The sequence below is a fragment of the Balaenoptera acutorostrata genome, chromosome 2 (assembly GCF_949987535.1).
Source record: "Balaenoptera acutorostrata chromosome 2, mBalAcu1.1, whole genome shotgun sequence".
In the NCBI taxonomy this organism is placed as follows: Eukaryota; Metazoa; Chordata; class Mammalia; order Artiodactyla; family Balaenopteridae; genus Balaenoptera; species Balaenoptera acutorostrata.
Window position 1 is genome coordinate 55,577,355 of NC_080065.1, and position 12,704 is coordinate 55,590,058.

Sequence of the window (12,704 nt, forward strand, 5' to 3'; positions counted from 1 at the left end):
CAAATCTATTAGATGGAGGGGGCAGAGAGCTCCACCTAACAGACTTAGAAATTAAGAAACAGACCAGGGGCTTCCCTGGTGGTGCAGTGGTTGAGAATCTGCCTGCCAATGCAGGGGACACGGGTTCGAGCCCTGGTCTGGGAAGATCCCACATGCCACAGAGCAGCTAGGCCCGTGAGCCACAATTACTGAGCCTGCGCGTCTGGAGCCTGTGCTCCGCAACAAGAGAAGCCGTGATAGTGAGAGGCCCGCGCACCGCGATGAAGAGTGGCCCCCACTTGCCGCAACTGGAGAAAGCCCTCGCACAGAAACGAAGACCCAACACAGCCATAAATTAATTAATTAATTAATTTTTTTAAAAAAAGAATATATATCTACTAAGTGCCAGAATTAAAAAAAAAAAAAAAAAGAAAGAAACAGACCATGTGAGTGAGATGCCCAGGATCACTTGATTCAATTCATCAATTCAATTGAACAAATATTTATTGAGCACCTATCATGTGTCAGGCACTTTTCTAGGAGCTTTGTATATAACAGTGAATAAAACAGAAGAGATTCCTGACTGCTTGGGGCTGCCATTGCAGTGGGGGATGGAGACGTAGACTGTAAACAATAAACTATACAAAGTAGAACAGGGTGAAGAGGATGGGAGCGTGGGGAGCAGAGCAGGGAAGCAGGCTGAAGATTTAATGGCATGCTCAGGGAAGGCCTCATTCAGAAAAGAGGACTTGAAGGAGATGGGGATATTACCATTATCTGGGGGAAGAACATTCTAGGCAGATAAAACAACTGGAGCAAAAGCCTTTAAGAAAGAGCATTTGGTGCATTCAGAGTGAGGAAGCTAATTTGACTCAAGTCAAAAGAGAAAGCGGAGGAGTCTGTGAACAACACATCACAGAAGTCCTAGTTATATAGATCCTTTAAACAATGACTGAGTAACATGAAGAGTCACTGCAAGATTTTTTTTTTTAATTAATTAATTTATTTTTAGCTGTGTTGGGTCTTCGTTTCTGTGCGAGGGCTTTCTCTAGTTGCGGCGAGCGGGGGCCACTCTTCATCGCGGTGCGCGGGCCTCTCACTATCACGGCCTCTCTTGTTGCAGAGCACAGGCTCCAGACGCGCAGGCTCAGTAATTGTGGCTCACGGGCCCAGTTGCTTGGCGGCATGTGGGATCTTCCCAGACCAGGGCTCGAACCCGTGTCCCCTTCATTGGCAGGCAGATTCTCAACCACTGCGCCACCAAGGAAGCCCCTCAAGATTTTGAGTGGAAAAATGATGGAATCTGACACAGTCTGTTTTAAAGGATCACTGGTGGCTGCGTTTAGAAAAGTCAATGAAGCAGCAATTATAGAAGCAGAGAGACCAGTTAGAGGCCATCACCGTAAAATAAATACTTAGTTCTATCCAGGGGTAATATCAGTGGAGGTAGGAAAAAGTCAAGATATCTTTTGAAGTCACAGCCAACAAGATTTATTGAACAGTTAGATGCAGAGTCTAAGAGAAAGACAAGAGTCCAGAATGATAACAAAACTTTTGGCCAGAGCAACTGAAAAGATGGAGTTGTCATCAACTGAGTTAGGGAAGTTGTGGAATAGAACAGATTTTGGGTGGGAGGATCAGGAGTTCAGTTTTGGAAATGTTCAACTTGAGATGCCCGTTAGACATATAAGTGGAGATAGGTGGTAGGCAGTTAGATATAGAAGTCTGGAGTTCAGAAGAAAGGTCTGACCTGAGGGCATACATTTGAGAGATATCAGCATATAAAAAAGAATATTTAAGGCCAAGAAGCTGAACTGTATCATCAAAAAAGTGAGTGCAGATAATGAACAGAAGAAGATCGAGCACTGGACCCTGGATATTCCAGGTGAGGGAAAACAAGAGGAACAAGCAAAGGAAACAGAGAAAGAGCAAACAATGAGATTAGAAGAAAACCAAAAGAGTATGAGGTATCCTGGAAGCCAAGTGAATAAAGTATATGGGGGGAGAGGGATGAGGGAACCATCATCAACTTTATCAGAGGCAGCTAGTAAGTCAGATGAAGACTGAAAACTGACCATTGAACTACCTAACACAGAAATTGCTGATAACCTTGATGAGAACAGTATGAGTGGAGAGATGGAGGCAAAGGCCTATCTGGAGTGCTTAAGAAAGAGTAGGAGATGGGACTTCCTTTGGTGGTCCAGTGGTTAAGAATCTGCCTTCCAATGCAGGGGATGCGGATTGGATCCCTGGTCGGGGAACTAAGATCCCACATGCCGCAGGGCAACTGAGCCTACGCACCACAACTACTGAGCCCATGTGCCGCAACTACAGAGCCCATGAGCTCTGGAGCCCACATGCCACAACTAGAGAAAAGCCCGTGTGCCACAACGAAGAGCCCACACACTGCAACAAAAGATCCCGCATGCTGCAACTAAGACATGACGCAGCCAAAAATAAATAAATAAATAAATATTAGGAAGGAAGGAAGGAAGAAGGACAGGAGAGGAATTGCAGAAAGCAAGTATAGATAATTCTTTCAAAGAGCTTTCCAGCAAAAGAGAAACAAAAAAAAGCAGGCAATATTTCAGTGGGGGGAGGGGTAGGTAGTAGTATGGCAAGAATAATTAATTGTTGTTTTTGAATTTTTAAGAAGGGAGAAAGTTTATATTCTGATGGAAATGATCTAGAAGAGATTGAAAATTTGCTCATGTAAGACAAGGAGGGTAAAATAACTACAGTGAGAGCCTGGAGTAGGTGAGACAGGATGGAATCCAGTCTGTGAGTAGAGGAGTTTCAGTTAGAAAGGACAATGGATAGTTCATCTATGGTATCTTAGTCAGCCTGGGCTTCTATGACAGAATACCATAGACTGGGTGGCTGATAGTTCTGGAGACTGGGAAGTGCAAGATCAAGGTGCCAGCACTCAACATCTGGTGAGGACCTGCTTTCTGGTTCACAGACGGCACCTTCTTGCTGTGTCCTCACATGGTAGTAGGAGTGAGGGAGCTCTCTGGGGTCTCCTTCATAAGGGCACTAATCCCAGTCATGAGGACCCCACCTCCTAATACCATCACATTGGGCATTAAGTTTCAACATATGAATTTTGGGAGGACACAAATATTTAATCCATAGTATATGGAAATAGTTAGACAGGCAGACAGGCAGAGTATGTGAGTATAGATGCTGGTAGGTGGGTAGATGGGGCAGAGAGAGTCTGTGGAAGTTGTTTTCTTATTACTTCAATTTTCTTGATGGAGTAAGAACCAAGGTCATCAACAAAAAGTGAGTACGGGGGAGGAGGTTTGGGGTTTTGAGAAGGCATGAGAAAGTGTTAAAGTGGTCATCTAGAGAGTAAAAATATGAATGAACTTGGAACAGAGGGCAGCATTAAAGGCCCACTTGAGGCTCATGGTCATGAACTCAAAGTGGGACTAGTCAGTAAAGCTGGGTGTTTCATTCCATCTATACACAGTCACATGGATATGTGCATGGAGTAGGTGGAGAGCTGGATTCAAACAAGGTTGGGTTTTACAAGAAAGGGAGCCATATACACCAGCATGACTATAATGATCAACAATGGAATTTAAGCTGGGTAAGAAGAGGGGTGTGAAAAGGTAAGGGATCAACAGCTTGGAGGTATTGGTAGGTCAAAGAATTGTTGGGGTAGGGATTCTATAGGGAGTGAGCTGGAAAGACAGGCAGCAGAAGTGAAATGTTTAAGATAGAGATTATGGAGGATAACAATAACAAGGTCTAGGGAAGAGTTTCTCAACCTCAGCAACTACTGACATTTTGGACTAGACAATTCTTTATTGTTCGGGACTGTCCTGAGCATTTGTAGTATCTTTAGCAGCATCCACGGCCTCTACCAACTAGATGTCAATAATACCAGCCCCCCCAGTCGTAACAACCAAAACATCTCCAGATACTACAAAATCGCCCCAAATTGAGAACCACTGGTCTAGGGTATGACCAAGCAAGTGAAAGTGGTTGAGATCACTGGAGTAGAGAAGGTCAAGGAACCAAGTGGGAGAGAACTGGAAGAATCATGTATGAGTGTATTACAATTGCCAAGAATTAAGACAGGAGTACTGCCAGAGAGACAGTGAGCAGGAGCCACGATAGTCAAAACATGAAGCAGATGTCAGCAGATGACAATAATTAGGAGTGAGTGACATAATCTGATGACAAGGCTCAAAGCTGACAATACCTCAGCTTCACTGTAGTGGTAAAGCTGGTATGAGAACTTAGGCTCCTCTCCTAGGGCTTTTTTATTTTATTTATTTATTTATTACTTTTGGCTGCGTTGGCTCTTCATTGCTGCACACAGGCTTTCTCTAGTTGCAACGAGCGGGGGCTAGTCTTCCTTGCGGTGCACAGGCTTCTCATTGCGGTAGCTTCTCTTGTTGCAGAGCACGGGCACTAGGGCATGCGGGCTTCAGTAGTTGTGGCACATGGGCTCAGTAGTTGTGGCTCACAGGCTCTAGAGCGCAGGCTCAGTAGTTGTGGCGCACAGGCTTAGCTGCTCCTCGGCATGTGGGATCTTCCTGGACCAGGGGTCGAACCTGTGTCCCCTGCACTGGCAGGCAGATTCTTAACCACTGCGCCACCAGGGAAGTCCTCCTAGGGCTTTTTTAAATGTCTAGAAGGTGGGCAGACATTTCCACATGATTTCATGTTCAATTAAATTAGACTCACAGAGTCAAAAATAGGGGTTGGTCAAAAACAATTGGCACCACTTCTGACTGCCATATAACACACAGCTGAAGGCACATAGTTTTGGCCAAATACCATCCTAAAAATAGGACACAACATCTTGGTTTTTAAAAAACTCTCAATTTTCTTTCTGGCCCTTAAAAGTATTATACTGCCTTTGATGAGAAAAAAACATCTTTTATTAAATGATTCCATTTATCTGTTTGCTACAGAGCACCATAAACAACATTTTCCTTAGATAACCAGTCGCCTTTATCTTCACATAGTCTAACCATAAAGGAGGACAAAAAGACCCTAATGGACTGATTGCAATCTCCAACTGTGTGTCAGCAGCTCCTTTCACTGCCACCTGGAAAGATAATCTCACCAGATTGCAAGCAGATTTAGAGCAAATGCCCAATTTTCATCCCAACTTCCTAAAAGCATATTCACAAGGGAAGTACTTGTTGAAATTAATAGATGTGTCCCCTTTAGAGGAGAAACAGCTCAAGATGGGCAATTCAAATTGTACTTTTATTAAATTCTCTCAAATGTACTGTCTCATTGCAATAATTAAATCTTTAGGCCACAAGGAAGCTGGGCTCATTGAACCTCCACAAGCCCAGCTGCAGAATTCTATCTTGTTATGGCTATACTGAATTTAAATTTTCTAATGCATAAACATGAAGCAGAAAAGATGGTGTCAAGGAAACATGTGATGCTATCATCCAAGTCCTGCTCAACTTTACAGATTACTGAATCTAATATTTAAAGCTAACATAGACAAGGGTGAAATCCTCTTATTTCAAGTCCCCCAAGAGGAAGTTATCAGAGCTTAATAGTGATATAATTATTAGACTTGCATAGTGCTTTTATGATGACTAAGGTGTTTTCATATATTGACTCTAAACTGGATGCTTTCCTATTAGGAAGAGACAACAAGATCTTCAAAGTAAGAACCAGGATTTAAATCTCAGCTTTGTCACATATTAGCTGTGTTATATTACTTTATCTGCTTTCATTTACTTATCTGTTGAATGCGGATAATAACTAACTTAACAGTTACTGTGGAGAAAAATTTCCCTACAATATGAGTAGCATAGTTCTGACACATAATAGTTGTTCAATAAATAAACAATAGTTGGGCTTCCCTGGCGGCGCAGTGGTTAAGAATCCACCTGCCGGGGCTTCCCTGGTGGCGCAGTGGTTGAGAATCTGCCTGCTAATGCAGGGGACACGGGTTCGCGCCCTGGTCTGGGAAGATCCCACATGCCACGGAGCAACTAGGCCCGTGAGCCACAACTACTGAGCCTGCACGTCTGGAGCCTGTGTTCCGCAACAAGAGAGGCCACGATAGTGAGAGGCCCGTGCACCGCGATGAAGAGTGGCCCCCGCTTGCCGCAACTACAGAAAGCCCTAGCACAGAAACGAAGACCCAACATAGCAATCAATCAATCAATCAATCAATAAATCTTTAAAAAAAAAAAAAAAAAAAGAATCCACCTGCCAATGCAGGGGAAACGGGTTCAAACCCTGGTCCAGGAAGATCCCATATGCCACAGAGCAACTAAGCCCGTGCGCCACAACTGCTGAGCCTGTGCTCTGGAGCCCGCAAGCCACAACTACTGAGCCCGCGAGCCACAACTACTGAAGCCTGCGTGCCCCAGTGCCCGTGCTCTGCAACAAGAGAAGCCACCGCAATGAGAAGCCCGCGCACCGCAACGAAGAGTCGCCCCCACTCGCCAAAAGCCCAAGTGCAGCAACCAAGACCCAATGCAGCCAAAAATAAATAAAATAAAATAATTTTTAAAATAAATAAAAAACAATAGTCCTCTTGTTGTTAATTGAAAAAAACAAAACAAGCCTCAGAGAATGAAAACACCATAACCTTATTGTAAGGTCTCTCTCCTTGAAAAATCAACAAAATGTTCTGATTTTGATACAACAGATCATAAAGTCACGCTTATAACTATTTTAGTCTTTACTTATAACACAAATGAACATAGAGAACAGGTGCCTACCTTCCAAACTTTCTTGCTCATCTGAAGTATAAGCATCCATCTGACTTTGTTCCCGTAAGAAACGAATAACTGCATAAACTAGGTGCTTGATGGATGACATTTTTAAAGTTTAAACACTTTTCCTTGATAAGAAAAAGGAAAACACTGAAATAAGTAATTTTAAAGAATCAGTGAAGATTATAAATCACAAGGGTCAAAAATTACATTAAAAGTAAAAAGCCTGTACTATCTTCACTCCTTTCTTTTTAAAGAGTCAAGAGAGCACAAAGTATAGATATGCTAATGTATGACATTTTCATTTACACCCAGTAATATTAGGTTATGTTAAAACTTGCAAAAGTAAAATCTTTCTCAAAACATGTACAACATAGCTTAGATTCTCACTGAATAGTTCACTGTATCTTAACAGTTTATATGGTACAGATCCAGAAAAGGACAGGGGTATAGATACAGATATAGAAATCCCCAAAAGGCTTTAGTACTAAATTGAGGGAGATTTCATACTGCTGACTCAGAAGCTGATCCACGCTGAGTATTTTCCCCTGTTTCATGAGATTTTTTTCAAATGTATGCACAATTTACACTCCACCTACTTTTGTAAGTGGAGACAGTTATGTGATGAGGAAATATATTAGGGAAAGGTTGTTCAGCCATTGAGTGTCATTTTTAATAAAAACGGCATTTCTATTTAATCAACAGACATGTCAGAAAATCATTGCCTAAGTCGATGGATACTACAAACCGGCCAATGCTCTCTGCAGTAGCTGTGCTCTCGTGGACAAACTGGAAGCTCTGGGTCATGTTCATTCACATGGAATACTATCGCATCCAAACGGTGGCGCAGGGCCATCAGGCATTAATGGCTTATTTCCACTAAATCGAATCATCCATCTGCTCCCCAGGTTCCCTAATTCAAAGCCAGGGTGTGGTACCCACCACTAGCACGTTTATTATTTGTGTGCTTATTTTAAAAGCGACCCCAGCCAATAGGCCACGGGGTTGCAAGTACTAAATAAGGCCCCAGGGCAAAATGGTGAAAAGAGAATGGGGTGGGGGGGAGGGGAGCGGGGGTGAGAGGGGAAATGGAGAAGGGCAACCTCCTCCGGGCTTCTCCCCCTTCCTCTCCCCAGAGCACATCGACCTCCATCTCCCTCCCTTCGGTACCCAGGCCTCGCCTTGGCCCTGACGGGGTTTGCTGCGGGTGCGCGGTGCAGGCCCGGTCTGGGGCGGCGGGAGACGGACCCCTCCCATACAGAAGCCCCTTACCAGGGAAGAGGACGCGAGACGGTGGCAGCGTGCCCGAGGGCGTCCGTAAGTCGGTCCGCCGCCCCCTCGTTCTCCGGGCTTGAGCCTGGCTTCGAAGCGCAGCACTGCGAGCGGTGGCCCAAACTTCCCCGGCTCCCAGACCGCCGCCACCTCTGAGCCCACCCAGCTGTGCGCTTCAACCCGGCTGATGAGCCTCGCCAGAACCGCCCTCGGGGCGGTGCAAGACGCACAGGGCGGGACGCGGAGCGGGCGCGGGGCGGGGCAGGGCGCAGGCCGGGGCGGGGCCGGGGCGGAGCTGAAGTGGGCGCCGGCGTGGGGCTGCCGCACGTGGGAGGGTTCAGGCGGAGCTCGCTGCCGCCGCCGCTCTTGCCTCTTCTGCTAGGCCGCCGCGCGGCTTCCCGGCGTCCCGAATCCCTCACCCCCAAAGCGGAGGACAGCGCGCCCTCAGCCGCCGTCGCCTTTCGGCGCTCCCATGATCGCCCAGTGCTTTTCGGCTGTGCGAAGCCTCCACAGGTACCTCCCGTGCGCGGGTTAACCTTGACCTTGGGCAGAGCGGGGTCTTCTGCCCCGTCACTGCCAGGCGCCTCCGCCCAGCCTTTCCAGACAGCACCCCTCCGACGCTTCTGGAACCCTCCCTCCCCACAGTCCGCATGGTCTACCCCGAGGGACACCTGGCGCGGGAACTTGGGGCCACTTTTCCTTCATCCGCTCCCTTGAGAGGGCGTCCATTCCCCTTTGTTTGGGACTGCCTCAGCTGCAAGCAGTGAGACTGGTCCCAGGCCCAGCCCAAAACGAATGGCAGAAAGATGGTCGGGATAAGAAAATCATTTGACTTTCGTCCCCATCCAGAACTGCAGACCTGTCGTTAACAGTGCCAGCAGCTGTAGACTCGAATAACAATTCTCATTTACCCCTCATGCACATCGTTAGCATACACATCGTTTAACACTCGCACAAGATGAAGCCGCTATGATTTTGCTGCTTATTTCCGTCCATGCTTTCTAATTTCCTTTTTATTTACTTCGCATAAAACATTCGGCCTCTGGCCGGGGCTAATTGACTTGGCCCCAAATGGAGGAAATGATTGCTTGGTCACGGTTTGGTGCAGCCCCAGCTGCTGTTTTAGACTGCTTCCTTAGCGCCCTCGCCACACCCCTGTGCCATAGGCCAGTAGCAAGATGGTGAGAGAATTAAATTCTTTGCACGGATGCGCTGGATGGAATGGTTTTCAGAAACAATGCCACTACCACCCGCATTCCCAAATCTAGCTTTGAACTGAAAATCTGAATGAAGAACCAACTAGAAAAAGGGAAATGTGTTTTTCTTGCTAGATCCTTATAAAACCACTTTAGAACCTAGCCATCAGCCTGTAAGCTTTTTATCAGTTTTCTGTTGTACGTTGCCACTCATCTGTGTGGAGCTTTAGGCTGCTCAGTCCTTATAGTTTGGGCGCATCTGGGGACAGTAGTGATCATAAAGAGTTAATGTGATGATTTTTGACCATATTTCAGACTGTCCTTTTAGTCTGCAGGCTGCAAGTGGTATAACTCTCAAATGAAGCTATACCAACAAATGAAGAAATACATATCTTCCTTTAACGCAGGTGTGAGAAGAGAGAATAAATTTCATATATGACAGTAGTTCTCAAACTTTTTGGTCTCAGGACCTCTTTACCACTCAAAAATTGCTAAGGACCTAAGAGCTTCTGTTTATGTGGGTTATATCTTTCCATATTTACCATATTAGAAATGAAACCGGGGAGATTTTTTAAGTATTTATTAGTTTATTTTTAAAACAGTAATAAATTCATTACATGCATAAATAACATTTTTAACAAAAAATAACTATTTTCCAAAACATCTCCAAAAAAATCAGTGAGAAGAGTGATATTGTGGATTTTTTTCCTTTGGGTTTTTTTTTTTTTAATTGTGGTAAAATATACATAAAATTTACCATTTTAATCATTTTTAAGTGCACAATTCAGTGGCATTAAGTACATTCACATTGTTATGTAATCATTACCACTATCCATCTCCAGAACTTTTTCATCATCCCAAACTGAAACTTCTCATTATCCCCTCTTCCAGTACCTGGTAACCACTATTCTTTCTGTCTCTTTGAATTTGACTACTTTAGGTACTTCATACTAGGGGAATCTTACAATATCTGTTCTTCTGCGACTGGCTTATTTCACTTAGCATAATGTCTTTAAGCTTCATCCATGTTGTAGCATGTGTCAGAATTTCCTTCTTTTTTAAGGCTGAGTAGTATTCTGTTGTATGGATATACCCCATTTTATTTGTCCACCCATTCATCCATGGACTTTGGGTTGTTTCCAACTTTTGGCTACTTTGAGTAATGCTGCTATGATCATTGGCATGCACATTTCTGTTTAAGTCTCTAATTTCAATTCTCTGGGATAGGTACCTAGAAGGGGGATTACTGGATCACATGATAATTCTTTGTTTAATTTTTGAGGAACCACCTTACTGTTTTCCACAGCAGCTGTACCATTTTACACTCTATTGGCAAAGCACAAGAGTTCCAGTTTTTCCACATCTTCATCAACACTTGTTTTATTTATTTATTTATTTTTAAATAAGAACCATCCTAGGAGTGACATTGTTTTGTGTTTTTGCAAAACAAATGTGTGACTTAATAGAAGGTAGCTGGATTCTTACATCTGCTTCCGTGTTTATTCTGTTGCACTGGTTCGTTTTGGTTTAAGAAGATGAAGAAAATCCCACCTGTCATATAGTTGGAAAAAGAAAAGTATTTTAATTTTAATAGACTTTTTAGATAATCATGGGTATTCTTTGATATCACATCAAAGTTTGACAAGGGGTAGTTTTTTTAAGAATGGTTGCAATGTGAAATATGAAACTATCAACGTACTTTTTCTTACTGTTACATTAAAATCCATAGGCTGTCTTACACTTGGAATGAGTCTTATCTATGCATGATTTTGTAATATCAAACACTTCATTTGGAAAATAGTGGCTCACTGTGTTATACATAGCTTCCTAATGTTGACATATTTTACATTATCAAATAATCATATTCCTTAATATCATCATCCCATCATAAAAGTCTTCAAATACTAGAAAGCTGGCAAGCTCATGGTGGCAGATACAATTTTTCAAAATTCTGATCTTCATTTGAAAGCTGAAATTTTATCATCGGTAACAAATACTATCAGTTGTTTTCCTTGAAGTGACAGCCTTACTATGTTCCTTTTTTGAGAGGATTTCTGCGAAACCCTTAAGTCTGAGTAACCATGGTTTGTCTGTCAGTCATTTTTTCAAGTATAAATGGTGTTCCATGAGAAAAGCAGCTATTTCAGTTCACAATTCAGTCAATTGCACAAGTGCTTTTAATTTGCACAACCAAATCCTCTGGACAACCATTGTACTCAGGTATGCAGCCAGTGCACTTTATGCCTACTTTGCCACACATATATTTAATGGTTGAGATTTAATAAAATTAATAATTTTTACTATCTCATCAAGGACATTCTAAAGTGAAATTCACATTGTTTTTAGCATGAGGGAGTGACAGTGAAGAATATAATGACTACTAAGACAGTTCAGTGCCATTGCCTTGATTTGTTCTAAGGTGCCAACAATTTTATCTACCATTGCTTTTCACCATCAGTGCAGACGTCAACCAAGTGAAAAAGGTAAATAATGTCTTAGTATTTTTATGAAATACTTTCAACCTCACATACTCCTTGAAATGGTCTCAAGAACCACTCCCCATAGGATTGCAGACCACATTTTGAGAACCACTGGTATGTGTTATGCATATTCTTTGTTTATGCATGGAAGAAAATAAATGTAAAAAGCCGTACAATTATTACTTTTTTAGAAGCTAGCAATCTACCATAAATATATTAACTATTTTGTTACTTAAGGGCATATATTGCAGTTAATCAACATACTCTACAGTAGTAGTAGTCATCCACCCATGGTTCTTGTGAGTGACTTAATCGCAGAATCTCTGTTTCAAAATCTGTATCTTCCTAAAGGAGTCAGTACTTGACCGACCACATGGAAGGCCCTCTATGTACTCCCGATTGTTTTCCTATTTCCTTTGACACTTGGGAATTCATTTTAGTGTTATATGAGTAACTAGGTTTTTACTCAACTGGCTTATGATTTCTCTTGCGTTTTCCTGTTGTTATAGTTGCTATATACCCATTTCCCAAAGCCAGCTTTGCAGCCAGGATCATTGATGGGGGTATTTAGCCAATTTCTTGAGAATAAGTAGACTGGGGATCTGGAGATTGAATTGTAGTTGCTGTTCAACTAACCTTGTGACCTTAATTAAATCACCCAATTTCCCGGATTTCTCTTGAATTCCTTATTTTGTAAAATGAAAAGGACTAGATTAAATGACATCGAAGATTTCTTTCAACTCTTATTGCCATAACGATTAAACCAAAAGAATTTCCCCTCCTAGAGGCCAGATTGCAGAGCATGTGAGCCAAGCAAAATCTGATGTACATTATGGAGTAAGGGATGGATGGCATGGTCAAAAAAATGAGAGAAGTGATTTAACAGTACTTAGTCCAAATTATAGCTATAATAGCCCTAGTTTACTCTTTCAATTAAAAAAAAGCAACTTGGTTTGTGAAATTATGAGAGCAATGCATGTTCCTTGTAGAAAACTTAGAAAATATTGATAAGCAAAAGAAAATATACACAATCCACCCATCCAGAAGAACCAATTATTAATAGC

At 42.8% G+C, this 12,704-nt stretch overlaps 2 protein-coding genes across 5 annotated transcripts in view; one reads left to right on the forward strand and one right to left on the reverse strand.

The window, feature by feature from the left end:
• The window catches only part of SGTB (small glutamine rich tetratricopeptide repeat co-chaperone beta), a 47,364-nt gene extending 39,204 nt beyond the window's left edge, over nt 1–8,160 (reverse strand). For all 3 annotated transcript variants that reach the window (XM_057541044.1, XM_007176022.3, XM_007176021.3), the window contains exons 1-2: nt 7,965–8,160; nt 6,699–6,820 (exon numbers count right to left, since the gene is read on the reverse strand). In XM_057541044.1, coding sequence (XP_057397027.1) covers nt 6,699–6,798 — 100 coding nt within the window. In that variant the 5' untranslated portion in view covers nt 6,799–6,820; nt 7,965–8,160. The remainder of the gene's footprint in view (nt 1–6,698; nt 6,821–7,964) is intronic.
• A 108-nt stretch (nt 8,161–8,268) lies between these two features.
• The window catches only part of NLN (neurolysin), a 97,525-nt gene continuing 93,089 nt past the window's right edge, over nt 8,269–12,704 (forward strand). For both annotated transcript variants that reach the window (XM_007176017.2, XM_007176019.2), the window contains exon 1: nt 8,269–8,477. In XM_007176017.2, the coding sequence (XP_007176079.2) occupies nt 8,437–8,477 (41 nt within the window). In that variant the 5' untranslated portion in view covers nt 8,269–8,436. The remainder of the gene's footprint in view (nt 8,478–12,704) is intronic.